Source organism: Pelmatolapia mariae, linkage group LG5 (assembly GCF_036321145.2).
Source record: "Pelmatolapia mariae isolate MD_Pm_ZW linkage group LG5, Pm_UMD_F_2, whole genome shotgun sequence".
Classification (NCBI taxonomy): Eukaryota; Metazoa; Chordata; class Actinopteri; order Cichliformes; family Cichlidae; genus Pelmatolapia; species Pelmatolapia mariae.
This window is the reverse complement of record NC_086231.1, coordinates 17,323,834-17,343,205: the sequence shown is the minus strand read 5'-3', so window position 1 is coordinate 17,343,205 and position 19,372 is coordinate 17,323,834. Positions and strand designations below refer to the sequence as shown.

The 19,372-nt window shown below is 39.8% G+C and overlaps 1 protein-coding gene across 1 annotated transcript; it reads right to left on the bottom strand.

The window, feature by feature from the left end:
• Positions 1–203: 203 nt before the first annotated feature.
• On the bottom strand, positions 204–19,061 carry mmel1 (membrane metallo-endopeptidase-like 1). Its single transcript, XM_063472990.1, has 24 exons — positions 18,942–19,061; positions 14,574–14,750; positions 14,160–14,204; positions 13,791–13,850; positions 13,501–13,662; positions 13,320–13,400; positions 12,800–12,895; positions 12,159–12,277; positions 11,133–11,198; positions 10,612–10,746; positions 10,227–10,316; positions 7,770–7,906; positions 7,574–7,667; positions 7,368–7,496; positions 6,678–6,776; positions 6,512–6,595; positions 6,324–6,427; positions 6,007–6,065; positions 5,736–5,855; positions 5,447–5,580; positions 5,255–5,320; positions 5,055–5,150; positions 4,524–4,600; positions 204–3,183 (listed from the first exon to the last, which is right to left on the bottom strand). Exons 2-24 carry the CDS (start codon positions 14,728–14,730, stop codon positions 3,084–3,086), a joined length of 2,310 nt encoding a protein of 769 aa, XP_063329060.1. The 5' UTR covers positions 14,731–14,750; positions 18,942–19,061; the 3' UTR covers positions 204–3,083.
• Positions 19,062–19,372: the final 311 nt, after the last annotated feature.

Below are 19,372 nucleotides of genomic sequence, written 5' to 3'. Positions count from 1 at the left end.
AGTAACGCAATAGTTACTTTTCAAGTAATTAATTACTTTTAGAATCTTGTAACTCAGTTACTAACTCAGTTACTTTTTTGAAGAAGTAACTAGTAACTATAATTAATTACTTTTTCAAAGTAACTTGCCCAACACTGGTTATTGTAGGGTCTACCTTACAATATAAAGTGCCTTCAGGCAACTGTTGTTGTGATTTGGCGCTGTATAAATAAAATTGAATTGAATTGAACTATCAGTATTTTATCTCTCTGGTTCAAAAACACTGAGAACTGAGGAATGAAAAAGACATTATCCTCACATCAGGTGACATCAGGTTCAAGCTAAAATAGCTGCACAGTGGCGAGTAGGTATCCTGCTCTGAGCAACTGTCCTGTCTCTTTGTCCCAGCTCTGCTTTCAACTTCTCCAGCAGGACCATTTGTCCCTCCTGCCTCTCCGCCCGCACCCTTTATCTTCTACATGACTGCTCCTGGTGGTCCACTATGGGTTGGCTGTGTTAGTTTCTGGCCTCTGTTGGGAGAAGATTCTGTCACAGCTTATTCAAACTCTAACCCTCCTGTCATTTCAGATCATGCTATTACCACCTGCCCTAGGATAACCCCTGCCTTTCCCGCCCTTGCAGTTACCAGTTCACTCAACAAAGTTATTTGCATCTTTCTCAGCGCGTATATATAGTAGATTGCAACTATTGCGATTATAGTTGATTTTGAACCACATTGCTAGCTGATTTTCAGACATTTTTTTTTTACCCCCCAGTTGTGCCTCTTTTTGATTCTTTGGCAGGTTTTGGTTTTTTAATGAACTTTTGCTAAACTTGACTTAGAGGTCTGCATCCTAATTTCATGTTGTTTAGAAAATTCTGTCAGAAGATTTTTAAAAAAAAAAAATAATTTACTGGTAACTATTTCGTGTTTCAGGGTTTATGGGGTTAAGAGACTTTAACTATTTTGTCCTTTGCTTTTTTTACCCAGCTGTGATAAAGTTGGGTCTGGCTTAATTAAAATATAATACATAATGATTTTAGATACAGGGTTATTAACCGTAGCCAAGTGATTGTTGTTCTCTGGGAAAATTTTAAATATATACAGTAGCTGTAATTTCTAGTAGACATTCTTGTGATTAATAAACGACAAAGGTGCTGAAAGGTGAATTTTGTTACCATTAGTCAGATGTAACTATTTCCTCTTTGTTATTAAATGGGCAAATGTGAAAATGAATACCTACATGTATATATTTTTTTAAATGCATTTCCCAAAATGTCAAACATTTGTCTTTGAGATGGCAGCACACTGTCATCACTTAGATTCTGGGGAAAAATCTCTCAGTAATATTTCCTCTCCCCCCCTGCGTGAAACAACAGTTTTTGCCAGTATGCGAAGACTGAGACTGACTGACTGAAAGTATAAAGCTTCAATATGCACATTCAATTTAGCAGCCTCTGTTGAGACCTAACAGTCGTCTTCAGTTAACCAAGGCCACCCTAAATGTGACCAGTGACAGCAAACATTCAAAACCGTCTGTGTGTGTGTGTGTGTTGTTTGTGTTTGAAAGCTCTCTCCAGCACAAAAATGTCGGCTTACTGCAGCCAGTGTCTCCATCCTCTTTGATTCTCCTGTCATTACTTGTTAATAAAGGTAGAAAATAACAGTCCTGGCCCTGGCCATCTTGTTAATGACAAGCCCCATTCTTCAGTGCGAGCTTGTGGATCAGCTACAGCGGTCACCGCGCTCCATCCTTTCATCTCATACGACACTGATCAATGCAAGATCAGAAGAAAACCACTTCATCTGCTGCCTGTCCAAGTGTATCTGAGGGGGTTTTCTCCTCATTTCAGTACAGCATGTAATTGGCTACGCCCCAGAGGCTAAATGTCTGTGTGAGTTTTCACTCATGTCGGAAAGAAAGCGCACAAATCTAAAAACCCAAGCACTATTTTGGGTTAAATGTGAACTTACAGATCTCACACGAGTAACATTATTTTATAAAATGAATGTAGGTTCGCGTCATGTTAGGAATTTTGAGCTCAGCTCTTTAACCTCTCGGCTTCAGAAACACATAACAACTGGGGTCTAAAACAGATTACAGTCAAAAGTGGGAGTAACCAATAATGCAGCTAATATCAGTGTCACATCACTCTACCTCAAACAAGTCCTGTTTTTTTTTTCTCACAATCTAAAAAGGAACAGGCCACAGCAATGTGTCATGACATACAGTACATGTATATAGTACATTTCTGTGGTAGAGTATTGAGTAACAATCATTTGCAAAATGGCAAAGAAACTTAGAAAACTGCTTAGCTAGCTTTGAAAATGTTAAATATTTATCCATGCCGTAAGTGTAAAAATGCTAAACGCAGCAGCTCCCTCAGAGTGTTAATTTAAGGTTAAAGCTGCAAAGATTTAACAGTCTTAAAGTCTTTAAGCAATTTGTTTTCACGTAACAGTGAATGACCAAACTCTCAGAGTGTGACTAATTCTTTTGTAGCTTTGCATCAGCAAAGCCGTAAGTTCTCATTTATTTCATGCTCTTCAGCCAGAGTCAGATTCGCTCACCATTATTCCTTCTGAAGTGGCACGATGTCTTAAAAACAGTACATCAGATGAAAGGCTACACATTAAATTACAAAAATCCACTTAAGAGATATAAGAAGAATTTGTTCAACAAATGCTCGCTGGGCATTTAAAGTGAACCTCATTAAGCCTTTCAAAAAGTCTCATCTTTTCCATGTAGCCTTTCCATTCATGTGCCCTGATGTGGGACATTAAAAAAATACAAATAAAAACAAAACAAAAGGGAACAACTGACCTCCTCATCCACTGACAATAATTCAAACTTGATAAGATACTCAAGCAAGTTTCTCTTTTACAATCTGCGTGCTTTAAATTTAAGAACCTATGGAGTACTGAGGACGCCAGCCGTTTAAAAAACACCTACGGTACCATATATGCACGTGTCTGCGTCATCACTCGGCCCCAAACATATTGGAATAAGTCATGAGCAGGATATCTCTGTGGGTTTTAAAGTACAACTTATTCTTTTGATTTGACTTGCCCATGCTAAGAAAACCAACAAATCTCAGGAGTTCTACCAGACCCGACATTTCAGCTCAGGGTTCATTGGACTGCCTTTTTGGCACTGAAAGGCTTCTGAGAAAGCTTCAAAATTCTGGAGCGATCCAAGGACCCTAAGGAGAAAAGAAAAACAGAACATCAAGGATAATAAAAGCTAAAGTATGTTGACGGTGTTAGAGGAGCACCGCTGAGTGTTAGTCCAGTCTCCAAGTACTCATTTGGATCAACAAACTGAGCTACACTGCACCAGTACTTCACGGATATATCCTTTGTCATGACAAGTGGGTGTATCAGGCTTATATTTTCAGTATGGAGAATCTTTAAATTGAATAAGGCAAAGCAGAGCTGTTCAGCTGAGGAGTGCAGCTGCACTCAGACGGGAGGAAAGGGAAAGGTGATCCAGTCATAAAAGCACAACTATGAATTACAAACTGAAGTGTAAATAAGTGATAATTATACTCACAGTACCTCATTTTTTGAGCCACTTCCACACTTACCCGCAAGCTTTAACCATGTAACACCGAGTGTATCATGTTTAATACATTTTTGAGACTTCTACGTCATCAGTGTGAGCCCATGCTCAAAGCTGATTATGGAAAAACATCATGCTGACACTTGGAGTGGGTGTATGATTTGGTTGTGGTTTTTAACAGCTTAAATGTGTCTGAAAACTTCACGTGGGTATGTGCTGTACTTAAGAAGTCATGAGGGCTCATAACTGTTGGAAAGAATGACGTGCAATAAAAAAAAGCTTTGATCCACCCCTATGTACTGAGAGCATCTGTACGTCTGAGAACATTCATACTATTAAGGTAAGGTAAATTTTTACATGCCTTAAGTGAATAAACTAAAGTTATTGTGAATTTTAAAAATAGATGAAACTCAAAACACTTTATATAAGTGTTAATACATTAGATTTGTTTGATTTTATATAAAATACCCCTGCTGAATGAATTTCCAGTGTTGTAAATGTCTAAAATTTCCAACAAACATGCTTAAAAAAATGAAGGACTGCTGCTTGTACAAAGTCGGGGGGTTTTCAGCATAGCTGCACTAACATTCTGCAGCAATTATTTTGCATCCAAATCTTTATTTAGTCAGTAAGATTTCTTCATTGGGTCATTATATAAAACAAAACATAATATTAATTCTGTTTTATTCAGTTTCATTTTTCCTCTTTCTGCTTTTCAGAGCTACATTATCATGCACTATATATATATATGTGTGTGTGTGTGTGTGTGTGTGTGTGTATTCTTTTCATATATACACATTTACTTCAGTGCTTTCTATAAAAATTTGATCCTAAAGTACTTTTTCTCAGTGCAGAGAAATGACACTGCACAGATCTCACATTTGAGTGGAGAGGAAGGACTTAAGGGTACGTCTGAGGTTCTGACAAAAATAAAATGTTATTAGTGTACCTCTGAAATTATTCCACACTAAAGCTTCTTACCTGTATTCTAAAGGACTGTGTGAGTCAGTCTTAATGGACTGGCTGGCATACTCAGGCCGATAAGCACCACACCATACCTGGAAAAAAATAATGCATTAGTGCTTTACTCGATTTTTTGCAGACTTTGATTATTGCACAGGCTTTTCTTTGTATTAAACCAACCAAATATACTTCTGAATACTTTGTGTATTTAAAGTATTAGTATTAGTAAAAAATTAGTATTATTTTTTTAATCTCCTTATCTCAGTGAGGAGCAGATTTTTTTTTTAAATTATTTGTACTGTTTTATTGTCAGTGACAGCTTTCTGCCTTTGCTTTATGTTCTGTGGCACCAAGATGCTCTTTACTTTGGCAACTGCTCTCATCCCCTGCGTGTGTTGCTCAACAGTGATTTGCTTTGGGATTGCTTCACCCTCTGAACCCCTGAACCTCTCCTTCTGCTGCTCTGTTTACTTCACAGCGCAAAGTATCCACTGAAAGAAATGCTCCTTGTGAGCGTTGGGTTTTAGCTCATGTTCCCTCATTACTTACTTGGGCAAAGTTAAGAAAGAAAAGCTGCTTGTGATCCATGTCTAGACCAGGTAGACGAGGCTCTTCACCCTCCATCTCCACCCACTTAAGATAAGCCTGTAAACACACATCCACACACAGAAAGTTTATTATAAGCCTTCTGGAGTTTGTCACTGCTGCTGAAATAGTAACATGTGGGTTTTGTGCGTCTAACATCCAACCTTGTATGCTTGACGAACCCCTCCATTGTCTGCAATATTCTCCCCCAAAGTGCTGATTCCACTGATCTGCAATCACACGGACAAAACCATTCACACACAGCAGTGTGAAAACACTCATTGTGGTGCTCGCTTAATAAACGGTATTACAGCCAAGACAAAACATGCTATTTCGTGCGTGCTGCAACTGCTTACATTTTGTCCGCCTGCTAGCTTCCAGTTGAAGTTGCCATATTGTTGCACCATGCACTGCGACTGCTCTTTGAAGTGCTCAGCAGAGTAATTACTCCACCAGTTCAGCATATTACCATCTTTGTCAAAATTACGCCCTGCACGGAGACACTGCATCAAGTACTGTTTGCTCTAACTCATCATTGTCATTAGCTAGCAATAACAAATTTGAAATAAAAGGTTACTTAAAAACAAACTGCCTTCATCATTTCAGGTTCCTAAAAATATGACTTATCAGTCACCAGCGTCTCACCGTTGTCATCAAATCCATGCGTGATCTCATGTCCGATAACCATCCCTATTCCGCCGAAGTTAAGAGCTTGGTGCTGATGCTTGCTAAAGAACGGCGGCTGCAGGATTCCTGCAGGGAACACTGGATGGATACAGGCCAAGAGGGAGTGAAATCACAAGTACTAGCAGTGCTGAACAGGCATGTGATTAGGAGCGAGAGTTACTATAAAAAACATCTTTAATGTGTTAGAGAGGCTGCCGTTGGCCTTGTGTGATTCTTGTAAAGCTCTTACCAATCTGATTTCTGTTGGGTGAGTAGAATGCATTAACCACAGCAGCACCAATGATCCACCTGAGGAGTGACAGGCTTTATTAAGGCACATTTATACTTAATACAGCAGCTGTACAGCTCATGCGCAGAGCTCATTTTGCACCATGAAAAATGAATTTTAACCTTCACTTTCAGTATCCTTTGAGTTATTTTATGAGGACATGGAGAACTCTGAGAGCAGCAGCAGTACATTCAGTGCACCCAGTACATTTTTAGATAGACAGAACTACATCTGTGTTTACTACTTCTGAAACAGGACAAATTGTATCAGTCACTTACAAGTCAGGATCCACGGGCTCTCTGAGCTTCTTCAGACTCTTGTGGGCTTCTGACTTGAGGTTCTCCAGGATGTTCTCAAAGTAGTGTTCTTCACTGAAATTTAGCTAAAAAGAGAAATGTGACACATCAGTGATGAGATAATCTTTCAGTTGTTTAGAATGCAAACTAGAAACTAGGCTTTTACTTACATGGGCATACTCTTGGTCAAGCTTTTGGTTGCTCTCCTGCAGGATATGATCTGGATAGCCGATATGTTCCTTGATTGCCATGGCCTTGAAGTGATGCAGAGCAGTCAGTATGATAATGCCAATTACCCTCTGAGGAAAGCAACAAAAACTTTTATTTATATTATACCTTTTCTCTTGCCTTCTCCTTTGAGGGAGTGTCCATCCAGCTTAACTCCTCCAGTGTTTCTACGTACGCTGCTTGGATCTTGCTGATGAGGTCACTCACCTGTGAACAAATGACAAAGACTGAGAATCTGAGTCCTGTCCTAAAGGAGAAACTCAGAAAAAAATATGCCAAAAAATATGTTTTGAGTTTACAAATAGGTCTGACTAGTGTGATAAAAATGTTGAGCATGGCATAATGGAAAATTCCATCCTATTGGCTTCCTAATTTTGTGGCACTGCAGCTCAAAAATACTGCTAAAAAAGTTCAGGCCTAGACCGTAGAGCAAATTATCCATGTCTTTATCTTTTCCTGCATTAATCATTGTAACCTGCACCCCCTTTTTATTTTTCTGTTTTAAGTAAAGCTGCATTTAATTAACTCAGCTGACTCAGAATGTATTAAAACCTGCGATAAATTCTAAATAAAGAAGGCAAGTTATCTCCATACTGTCAAATTCTTCCAAAGCATCAGTGCTAATAAATGATATGTACTTTTTTTAATACAATTTGGCATTTGGAAGGTAGCCATATGTTGCACATATGCTACAAATACGTAACAACAAAGCAGAATTTGTGTTTCACTTGAATTTAAACTCATTTTCAAACTTCTTTCTGCTATGTTCGAAGCGGTTTCGGGGCCAAAAGCACTCACCATTCGTTTACTTTCTCCTGCAAAAGTCTCACGCACGTACAGAGCTCCCACTGCGTTCTCCATGCTGCTTTGGACATAACGGACACATTCTCGCCACCAAGCATCCTCGACAGTGGTCCCATAGAGAGTCTAACCACGCACACAAATACAGTTATTTTGTCTTCAAATAAGCTCGCATTAGCATATGTTGTTCTGTTATGTCAAACCTTTCTGTATCGCGCTCTGGCATCTTTAAAGCGGCGGCTCAAGCTGTTAACTCTGTCAATGATGAGTTGCCAGGTGAGGTAGTTCTGCATAGTTCTGCAAAGATTAATAGTTTTTGTTAAGCTGTGTTGCAGTGTATATTTTCAGTTATAATATAATCTTTACAGACTCCTTCTTGGATGATGGTCCAGGATTGACCTGATACTGTGTCTGGAGAGAACATCGTTCATCTTCTCAAGATAGGGAGAGCTATACACGACCACCTCCTCGTCCAACTGGATATCAATGGACACACTCGACAGCACACCTTGAATAAATCGTGTCCAGTTGAAACCCTGCAAGACAAATATATTATATTTTTAACATATTTAGTTTTATTTGTGTATAGTTATAATTTAATATGGTTACATGTTGTAGGCCTTCCAGCTCTCAGTTAATTTAGAGGGTGAGGGGACACTCATAGGTACAAACTTTAAATCTTTAAAGTTTTACATCTCATTGGATTCAACTAAGATGGTTTTCAACACCTCCTTTGTTTAAAATAAGGTTGAACAATGGCTGATAAACAGTATTTCTTAAAGAAACATGATAATTACTTATTGATTTTTGCTTTTTGACCAAAGCCATACAAACACTGTGAATTAACTGCATTTATATGGCACTTTTTAATGAAAGAGCCACATGTAAGTATACACACAAAGCTTTTCTTTCCTATCACACACACACACACACACACAATGTGAAGGAAAGAACAGGAACTTTCCTGGGATTCAGTATCTCGGCTAAAGAGTCAGGCAGATTAGAGGAGCCATGAATCAAACCACTGACTTTCCAATAAGTCAGTGTGCTCTTTTCTTATGTGAGTATTTGGGGGATGCTTATGAAATGTTCTTTTTTAACTGAATAACATTATTTTTTTCAGCCATTTTTTTGTAACATTTCTAATTTCAGCTATCAAATATGGCCCCCGTGTCGGTCGCTGTGTCCAAAATAGCCACCATGCACAACAAGTTAAAGTGGTACCATCAATTACAATGTGCAAGGTGTAAACATTGTACAAGGTGTCATTACTCACAAAAATAACACGGCAGATTTCGAACACTGGCCGCTTGTTGTGCACAGGAACCAAGAGATTTTTCCAAAGGTCTCTTTTTCTGTAAATATTTTCTTTGCAGCTACATAAGTATCACATGTAAGAGCCAAAAGCATTAACTTGAATAATTCAGAAGCGATGCTGCCTTATTAACCAGCAGTCTCGTGCTTGTTAACTGTCATATGGGCTTCTTGTTGCAGATTTTTGGAGAAATATTTTGCATTTTGGGAACTTTTTATGCAAAGCTGACCTAACTAGTTGCCGGTTATATCTTCATATTTCCTGTACAGGAAAAGGGTCATCGATCTTCTTCCTAACTCTTAATAATAAAAAGAATAAGGTGATTTTGCAAAATTTAAAACAAGGCATATAAACTGCATTTACATTTCAGAAACTGATGTTTTCTCATAAACAGTACATGGAGTCATGTGAAAAAGAAAGTTTTCACAGGGTTTTTTGCAGTCCTATAAACAGCTAACCACACCCCATGATTCAGTAGCGTGTACAATCGTTTTTAGCAGCAATAACCTGAAGTAATATTTTCTGGATGGTTTTATCTGTCTCTCACATAACTGCGGGGAAATTTTGACCCACTCTTCTTTACAACTTTGCTTCAGTTTATTGAGGTTTGGAGGTAGTTGTTCATGTACAAACACATCATTTCATTCGGGTTGAGGTCTGTACTTTGAGTCACTGCAACACTGTGATTTTTTTTCCATGTTCAGTTATTTTGCTGGGGATTTGCTGCTGTGTTTGGGATCACTGTTCTGTTTCATGGCACAAAGCTTTAGCTTTCAGTAACTTGACACTACAATACTTTGGTGTTCAGTCAGCTCAGTGACCGCAAGGTGTCCAGGACCTGTGGCTGCAGAACAAGCCCAAATCATCATCCCTCCCCTGTGCTGACAGTTCATATGAGGTGTTTGGTTTTTACCAAATGTGGTGGTTTGATCCCATCTGTCCATTGTTGCATTCTTGAAATTGGGCTTTGTCCATTCTGGACATTGTCCGAGAAGTCTTGTGGTTCATTCAGATGCTGCTTTGCAAACCTAAGCTGTGCTGTCATGCTCTTTTTAGAGAGAAAAGGTTTTCTCTTGGCAACCCTTCCAAAGTCTTTTTGCTGATCTTACTATCATGGATTTAAACATTTTACATGCTAACTGAGTCCTAGTAGTTATTATGAGGTCATCCATTTTTAGTGAAGTCCTATTCTGAAGCCTTAAACCGAGCATATTGGGTGTCAACGTCTTGGTAAATTGGAGAGAAGAAGAGAGGAAGGGAATCTGAGTGGAATCTCACCCTAAAGCACACCCTGCTTTATCCCATTTTTAACTACAATGAGCGCCAAAATATACAAAAATAAAGTCAGGCTTTATAAAGTAAGGCATTAAAATTGTGAATGAGACCAAAGAGTCATCAGGAAAGGTTTTAGTGAGTTTATACATCATGCGAGCAGTACGATCATTTTCTTATAGAGACTTCTATGCAATCTGACTTTTTGTAACCAATCAGAGTGACCTGCCTGCACCATAATAACGATAATGAAGTGAAATAATTCTTACATTAAAGGTGTATGTGCTCTGCAGTTCACCAAGTGCCATCTTGTTGTAAAGAACGGTGACATCTTGGCGTTCCTCTGCTGGTGATGTAGCCTGTCAAGAAACAGGAAGGAAAAACAAAAAATCTAAACTGATTTGTTTTTTTCTGTTATATAGTCACATTTTGCTATCCTTTCATCAGCAGAGTCTCATTTGTTATGCTCCTAGGAGGCATGAATTTGAAAAAAGGATGGTTAAGAGCTTGGCTGATCTCCTGGTTCCAATATGTATTTGTCTGGTTCTCTCATTTACTGGAAGCAGAGAGGAGGTGCTCATTTTTCATCTTGTCATTGTTAATTTTCCTGAACCTCGTTTCACAGTTCCATTTCCTGTTGCAGCTGGCACTCACATTGGCGATGTCTGTCTCCAGCTCCAGCACTTGCATCATTTCCTCCCACACTCGGTCGTCATCTTGAGTCAAATTCCTGTCCTCTCGGGTTATCTTCGCAATGGAAACCATGAAGTGTAGGTAGGCCTCTCGAACCTGTGCCATAGATTAAATAAAATTTTGAATATATTCATTTTATTTTAACAAAAGCTTAGAACAAATATTTTAAGTATTATATGAGTAAAAAAACTGCAAAAGTGAAACTCAACAGCTCAACATTTTTTTCCCAAACCAAACTGGCTGTTATTCAAGATAAGATCTCACTATGAGGAGTTTTCATTGGACTGCAGGTTCCAATAGATCTGTAGTCAGATACTAGATTTTAATGTTAATCCTTTTCACTTCCACTGAACTGTGGTGCAGGCAGATATCTCATGCATTCATTTTTCAAAATCAAATACAAGAGAAGACATCCACATGATTTCATGAAGATAACAGTATGTTTTTTTTAATCAGGATTTGAGTGAAATGTTGTGTATCACCTTTTTGTAGTTTCCATCATTGAAGTAATAGTCTCTAGATGGCATCCCAAGCCCGGGCTGGTCAATCTAAACAAAATATAAGAATAAGGACAGCAATTAAACACTTTTTCATACCAATAATCCAGAAAATACTTGCAGAGATGTGTTTTTAACAGAATGATAATCAAAAATCCGCATGCTAAACTCAATTATCTGTCTGATTGTCAGATCTGAAGACGTTTCAGAGTTCAAGATGTTAAGTCTCTCACTGGGAGTGACCAGAGCGGACAGAATTAGAAATGAGTACATCAAAGTGATGGCTCAGGCTGAGTGGTTTGGAAACAAAAGTATGTTGGACAAAAGATGTCAAATATGAAGCTGCCAGGCAGAAGGATAAGAGAATGACCACAAAGAAGATTTGTGGATGTAGTAGAAGGAGATGCCGAGGATCGATGTAACAGAGGAAGATGTTAGAGATAGGGTGATCTGCTGTGGTGACGCCTAGAAAGACCAGCTGAACAAAGAAGAGAGAGGTCTGTCTAATTTATTGGGTACCATTAATTTCATAGCAATCCATGAGCAATGAGCTGTTGAGATGTTTTAATTTTAAGTGAAAGGATGGACTGACTGACAGAACAGTGCTGCCATGCTTCTGAACAATGCTCTCTAATGTCTCTGTAAACACTGAAACACATTAATGGGACACACTGTTGGACTGGGAGACATGTGTCTTCATTACGGTGAGTGAGTGATACACTGTCCTTCAGTGCAGAGCACTAAATCCTGCTGAAAACCTACCCCTGTTGGAGTACCGTTTGCCAAAAAGTGGCCAGTCAATTCAGAATGTTATTTATCCTTCTTAAGAAAAGAAACCAGACAAATGTCTGAGTACGTGTGATTAGGATTGAGTCAATGAAGGAAGTTGGACAGATTGTTCGTTTCATTAGTTTACGGACCTTGTTGACAGCAGCAAATGTCAGGCTTATCTGTAGTAGTTGTATAACAGCTGTCATGTACTAATTGTGCCCGGACAAAGTGTTTTCTCACATAGATAATATGGCGCTGAGAGTCCCGGTCGTCCGTCCACACATACATGTCCAGCACAACCTTCTTGTGGAAATGAGCAGTAAGTGTTGCCAGTGTGTCCTCAAAGCTCCACGCTTCCTCTGCAAAATAAAAAAGAGAAATTTGTACTCAGTTTAAGAACATTTATCTAGCTGTAAGGAGCTATTCAGCATACCTGGCTGCAGAAATCTCTATGCCTCTGCTGCACATTTTCTGGGCTCGCTGTGTAAATCGTTGTGCGCGGATGCAGCTATGCGTGGCTAATTCTGTTTGAGCCACCATCCATGATTACATTTAATTAAAGTGGCAAGAGCCAGGAGCACGGGGAAGAGCGGACTATTTAAAGCATCCTTCACAGTCCTGATTGAGGACTTGCTCTTCTGCCCACGCATCACCCTCCCAAACCCCACACCTGACTGCTCGACTGAAAAGCCTCGACCGGCCTCTTGATCCCACCAACAAAGCTTATACGCAGCTATTCACTGAGAGCAAATATAGCTGCACAGGCTCTGCGTGATGTTTTTGAGAAAGAACAGCACTTGTTTGCGTGCCGGTGTTACATGTGCACACGTGCTTGTTTGTATAGAACAGGCAGGAGGCATTAATCAGAGTGTGATTTGTACCTGTGGTGGTGTTCCAGTCCTCTGACGCCACAGGCCAGTCACCGATACTCTCAATGAGCTTCATGAGGGGCTGCGAGTCACGCTGCTCTATGAGGCCTGCAGGGAAAAAAGAACAATCTCAGGTTGTAGAACATAACAGGAACATTATGGTCTCACTACTAAAAGAAATCACGCCATGTTGAGTTCAGACCAGTGGCAGGCACCTACACTGCTCTGAGATACAAAGCTATTTATTCACTGACTCAAAAGGCAAGTTTTCTTAAATAAATTGCCCAGTGACTCTAACAGGTTACTCTAGCAAACGATTTTATGCAATTTAGCCAGACCCAGGTTGCATAGCAGAAATTACTGGTATGCACAGCTGGTAAGTATTAAATATTAAAGTCTTAAAAAGTCTTCAGTTCAAGCTGGGGAACCCTGCTGATACCCCGGCTGTGGAAGGCTGACTGATATAATAAACAGCAAACAGTTTTTTGTCAGTATATCTTGTGCTCTCTTGCCCCTTTGTAGACAGCCTTACTTTCATTCATGCAGGAGCTGTAAAGGATTTTGGCCTTCTTGATGGCATCTCTGTCCTCTTCACTGACTGTCTCGAGAACACCTGCAACAACCAAACACACACAAACATTTTCTGTCTGAAAATGTCTCACCGAAATACTGCAGCCCACACTGACCCACACTGAAGATTTCACCCAGCTGACCTTTGAGGACAATCTCCAGCTTGTCTCGCAGAATGTCAAAGACGCTGTGACGGGAACTGGTCTCCGGAATAACATGTCGCTCCAGCCAACCCCCACAGGCATACTGGTAAAAGTTATCACAAGGCTTCACGGACTCATCCATGTTTTGCAAGAGCCGGGCAGCTTTAAGATGTCGACGAGGAAAGAGAGACATAAGAACAGTGCGGTGAAAATCTCACGAGGCAACTGAGGGAGGATGATAGTTTAAAAATTGTAACAGCAGGAGAAAAAAGAAAAAGCAGATTTCTCACCTGCAGTAACACAGTCTGCAGTTGTACACACATTGCTGGGGTTGGAGCGTAACAGCTGGCCTGGAAAAATCAGTGCGAATAATTACGAGAGAACTCTTTGACTAACTGTGCCCCAGCTGAGAGGGAGGATGTTGTTGTGTGAAGTTCAGACCCAATTTTAAGTAGCCTAGATCTGTAGTCTGTGCGAGAGAGGAAATGTCTGTGTCAGCAGTGACTGTGTTCTTTCACTTTTGTGTGGCTCTGCTGATCAGGCAGTAAAGGGACTTCCAGTATTACAGTGTCTTTCAGAGGTGCAGGCTCAAATATGACACATGCCATCCCGCTCATCCCGCAGTGTATTCTGTGTTGAGCTTAGAAGATTACACTTACCCTCACCTGTTGAGCTCCTGGACACACTCGGCCTGTTAGATTTTTCTGAGTCGGATGCAAGAAAAAAGATCAAAACATCAGACAAACTCTGCAATCATTTATCATGACTTTAATAACTGGGTTGAGTGAGTTGAATGATATTTTTAAACAAAAGAAAATATGACACACAAGGCCATCAGACACTTAAAGTTTAAATTTTTGTGAGAGACATTAAACATTAAACTTTCTACCAAGGATATCTAAAAACATACACACATCATTATTGCATAAAGATGACCATTTTGAAAGATACTTCCAGGATTATTTCATGTGTCAGTTTTGCCTTAATGTTACAAACAAACAGAGTAGGGAGACACATGCCATTACTGCTGTAATATCTGGATTTTTCCACGGTGATCGTAGCAGAGCATTTACCTTTCATAGCTGACGTGTAGAGGACTACAAGCCCGGCCAAGGCACAGCTGACTAACAGGAGCAGCACAGACAGACCAATTTCCGCAACAGTCCAGCGACGCTTTCCGGGTTTACTTGATTTCTCCATGATATCCATTTGGCTTTCGGATTTTCCCATATTCCTCCTAACTGCCGGCTCTGTAGGAAAGACACCGTTGGAGTGTGGGATGGTCCAGGCAGAGAGCTACCGTCGTGTGTTTTTGCGTGTGTATGTGTGTGTGGGCTGTGCAGTGATCCATCGGTAAACTGTGCCAGCTGACCTGCAGTGAGTGAGCTTCAACTGCCGAACACCTACAACAACTTCACTGACAGGAGTTTCACTGACAGTGAAACTGTTGGTCTTGATGCACGATGCAATTTATTTTTCTTTTATAAAGTGACATAAAATGTTTTAGCTCAGGTTTCAATCTGTAGTCTTTCATTAAGACTTCTGAACCTGTTCAATCCACAAATAAGGTTTTGAGATTTTCTTTACACAGCTTAACAAAATATTATAAAGTTAATAAAATCCAAGTAGCTGGAGAGGTTAAAGTGCCTTCAATCTTTTTATTTTATTAGAGGAGGAGGAATGCTGAATTATAAATATGGAGAAATATAAATATGGAGAAATTACTCTGCTGTTAATATTTAAACTGAAAAGGTCACCATGTGGGTAATGAGTTTTCATCATGCAGACGGATGGGGGGAAAAGTTCTGGTCTGATTTAAGGGACAGTAACTATGAAAAAAATGTTGAAATTATGTTTCCATTTTTGGGTACTTTTGTGCGCCAAAAATGGAAACATTTTTCAGTGAAACTGGTGGATATCTTTATCTCTTAAGTCCTTCAGAAAAAAGTTGGCGGCACAGTCCAAAACAGTAGGTGCTTCAATTTAAGCAACCATGTGCCAAAATGGAGAGGAACCACAGGCATAGGTCACACATCGTTGCTATAAAAAATGAACAGACAGATAGGATAACTGTGCTCGAGGCATCTTGGCCTTCCAGTAGAGCGAAATGTTTACCTGGACACCTTAGATACACAGGTGTAAATGATTATGTGTCTCAGCTGTCCACTTGTGGGGCCCATCACCCCCGACACATTTTAAGGCCAAGTGTGAAGGTCAAAGACTTTTTTGCAGCAGGCGTGTGGATGTGTTGTTGTTGTCTGTAATTTGGATTACACAATGGATTTCTGTAGCTTTAATATGTCAGCGGGGTACGGGAATGTTTGGTTGTTAAATATTTTTCTATAATACTGATGATTCTACAGAGGTTGGTCTACATGTTTTAATACTTACTATATTCAGTATATTTTGTACTCTGTAGAAGGTCATTTCACTGGCGCACCTTTATCGCTAAGGTCCATATGTTATTAATCTGGCAAGAAAAGAGTCACCATGCATCGAATGCGATGCTCAAGCTGAAAACAATTTAACAAACAGTTGAACATTAAACTTGCCTACTCTGTTCATTGGTTTTTTTTTTTAATACAAGTATTTGGCCCCACCTTACAGCCCCACACACATACACATGCACACTGAGCCATGCTTTACTTCAAGAGAGCTAATTTCTATGCACAATAATTATGCATTTGTGAGCACAATATTGCAAATGAGCATTTGTGCAAGGGACAAAACAACAATCACCCGTGGCTTTCAGCAGCATTGCTTTGCATCTATTCACTCTGCAGCACCTGTTTCTTCCATAACCATTCCCATTGCCCTATCATTAGGCCTGACAGGGACGGGCTGTAAATCAGAGGTTCACACTGCTGTGGCCCATTAGCCCTTCCTGATGAATACTCATGGGCACATATCTGGCTCTATAGTGATGAAGAGCAGGCAGGGGCTTGTTAAAGCTTCACTACCAGCCGCAGACTGTATCAGCATCAGACCGCATAGAAACACCCTCTGAGGCTCAATCCTGACATAAAGCATTAAAGACCGACCTCATATTATAGAAAACTGTCCGGGAATAATGTTCAGTCTGTTGTGACTCACTACAGGGACTTATTTACATATTTCAAATGTTCTCAGACAGTCTCACTGAATATTAAATCCAAGGTTCATTTCCAACTAATGCAAAACTGAGTTGGCATAAAGAAATGGACAATAAAGAAGCAACATTCATTATTCTTTACAGAACTCCCTTTTCTAATAAGACAAGAAACCTTTAAAACCATCATGTATTATTTTTGACTGGTCATTTTTGGAAAAGCTGGTTAAAAGTTGAACACAAGGATGTCACTTTTAATTTGTACTTCACGCCATTACCTAAACTGAGATATTTCTCAGTGCTGATTTGTTTGAATTAGTGCATTTGAGATTTTAAATTTTATCTTATAGATGGAAATGAACAACAAGCAGATGAGTGTGTGCAAACGCATGTGCTTCACATGCACTAAAATTAAATCAGTGTTGATTCACACAGCATCTGAACCGTGCTCTGCCAAGATGTAGCCTTCTGAAGACACCTGTAATTGGCAAGCGTTTCCTATCATAAATTAGATTTTCTAAATCCTATAACCAGACCCCAGAGCTGGTTCAGGAGTCCAATTCCTTCTCAGACCGCTTTCTTTATCATGTGGGAAAAAGTTGTCATTTATTTTTATGTCCAGTGAAGCCAAAAACATATTGCCTACCCCCAGCTTCCATCTTTATTCCTCAACATGACCAAGCAGATGGTTAGGACAGGCTCTTTGTAGCCTGAGAGACACAACTCGGGATAAAAGAGGACCGAAAACACTCATCATTGTCAGTCCAGCGTATTGATTTATCTGCATTTTACCAACTATAAAGCTGGCAACACTTTTAAGAGACGGCATGGGCACCATGCTTGAGGTGTTCAGATGTTCAGCAGATTGAAAAAAGACATGTTAAACACATGCTTTCAAAGTGAGATGAATCAGCATTGTCACTGACTCAATCACGAGCTTTTAGCAGTGGAGGACAACTTGTGTCAGCTGTAGCTGAGATCCACGGGGTTTTACTTGCTTTTTAAAAGAAAGGCAAAAAAGCACAGAAGTAATATGGGTGCTGAAATTTAGGTGGCTGCTGAGTTGATAACCTTGATAACCTTTACTGAAGTAGGGCTCAAAAAGACATAAGTGAGCAAAGACAAAAATTTTAATCAGCCAAGAGAGTAAATATTTCCAACTCTATCATCAGGATCACTGATCAAGATTGTTACGGAGTTTCCTTCTCTCGTTGTTGGTTCAAATTTGTTTAGCTGAGTTCAAAGGCTCACATGGCTACCTGGCAGGTAATCATATTGCTGCTCATAACACTGTGAGATTACTGTGCTCAATGTAGCATAACGCTAAGCCTTTATAAGCACCATTTAAAGGACTCACAGCTCTGAAACTCCCTAACTGCAGCAGGCTTGTCACATCTTCAATATTCCTGAGTCCATCACAGTCTGTCAGTAAGCTTTTAGCAAGGCAGGGTAACACTGTCTGTCACAGCTGAGATGGCATTTCTATTTCTAGCCTCCTTTGTTTGATCAGTTAAAAGCCATGCTGAAATTACGATATCATATTTGAAGATATTTGGCCAAAGAGGGTAGGAGAATAGACAAGAGCGAAGATAATAAATGGTATAGCTTATTTAAAATATATTTAAAATGACAAATTACAAGTGCAAACAACTTCTACAGGCTATTGTGTTAATTTCTACACATGTATATAAAAAGATATGGGAGAACCAACAGAGATTAATGTGTTTAAGTTAGTGGTACATTCTGTCAACAGTGAGATGAGCATTCAAGCAAAAACCAACTCATTTGTTGAGTGACATTGCAGATCGAAAGTTAGAATTCTGCTAAACACTTTCAGATTGATTTTAAATCATTTCCGAAGGTATTCACAGCAGCTTTGACATTAAATGCTAGAAAAAAATAAAACCCAAAAATATCAAACACAATCTAACAGTCGGAGATTCAGGGTCTCCAAAATAAGAGCCTTTCTCTGTAAGTGAGATCAATCAGTACTAAATGTCCTATGGAGTCTTTGTTTTAAGCATGTTAAGATTATATGCGGCTTTGTTCAGTGACTGGTACTGTACTTCGCCGAACTTTGTCTTACAAACAAAACAAGGATTATCAGGTCAGCCAGAGATCTGCACACTTTCACTGGCGTTCAGTCTCATTCCCTTATTTTGCCCTAAACTGTGTGACAGTGCCATCTACGTTTTCCACACAGCAATGTCTGAACAGCTTTAAATCTGTCCTGGGACCACTCCGCTGCTGACCTGATACCTGAAGGCTGCAGCTTCACAGGGTAACTTTAACCACTTTCACTTTGGCACGTGACAGCAAACAGGAATGCAATCTAGAGGACCCGGAGGCTTACCTTTGTATGTGGATGGCAGAAGTCCCTGAGCCGTTCCCCCACAGCGTGCTAATATCTCAAACACCCCTGCTGAGCATCCACTCAGAGCTGGTGTGTAGAGAAATGAGTCTGTGCTGCGGGTTGAAGGAGACGTTATCCAGTTCAGTGTGCTGCTCAGGGAATGAGTGAGGCAGCCGAGAGGGAGGGAGAATAAAAGAAGGAGAGGATAGAGGGAGGGAGAAAGAGGAGGCAGATGGGAGGTGATAGTACTAGATTGTTTTTGATTGCATGACTGTGATAAGAAAAAAAAACACACATCAGGAACAAGTGTGTGTGTTATGAAGAGCTGAGGTGTGTAGCTGAGGGGTCAAAAGGATATTGGTTGTGTTACAGTGAGCATCAATTTCTTTTCCTCACTGTGGAGTGTGCCCAGCTGCTGAGCGGAAAGACCA

What these genes read in the sequence shown, in the direction of transcription:
- mmel1 (XM_063472990.1), bottom strand. Translation starts at nt 14,730, where the DNA reads ATGGGAAAATCCGAAAGCCAAATGGATATCATGGAGAAATCAAGTAAA. An exon ending in GGACTGGAACACCACCACAG is followed by an intron (nt 12,278 to 12,799) that starts GTACAAATCACA and finishes TTTATTTTGCAG; the next exon opens with AGGAAGCGTGGAGCTTTGAG. An exon ending in AGAGCACATACACCTTTAAT is followed by an intron (nt 7,907 to 10,226) that starts GTAAGAATTATT and finishes TTTGTCTTGCAG; the next exon opens with GGTTTCAACTGGACACGATT.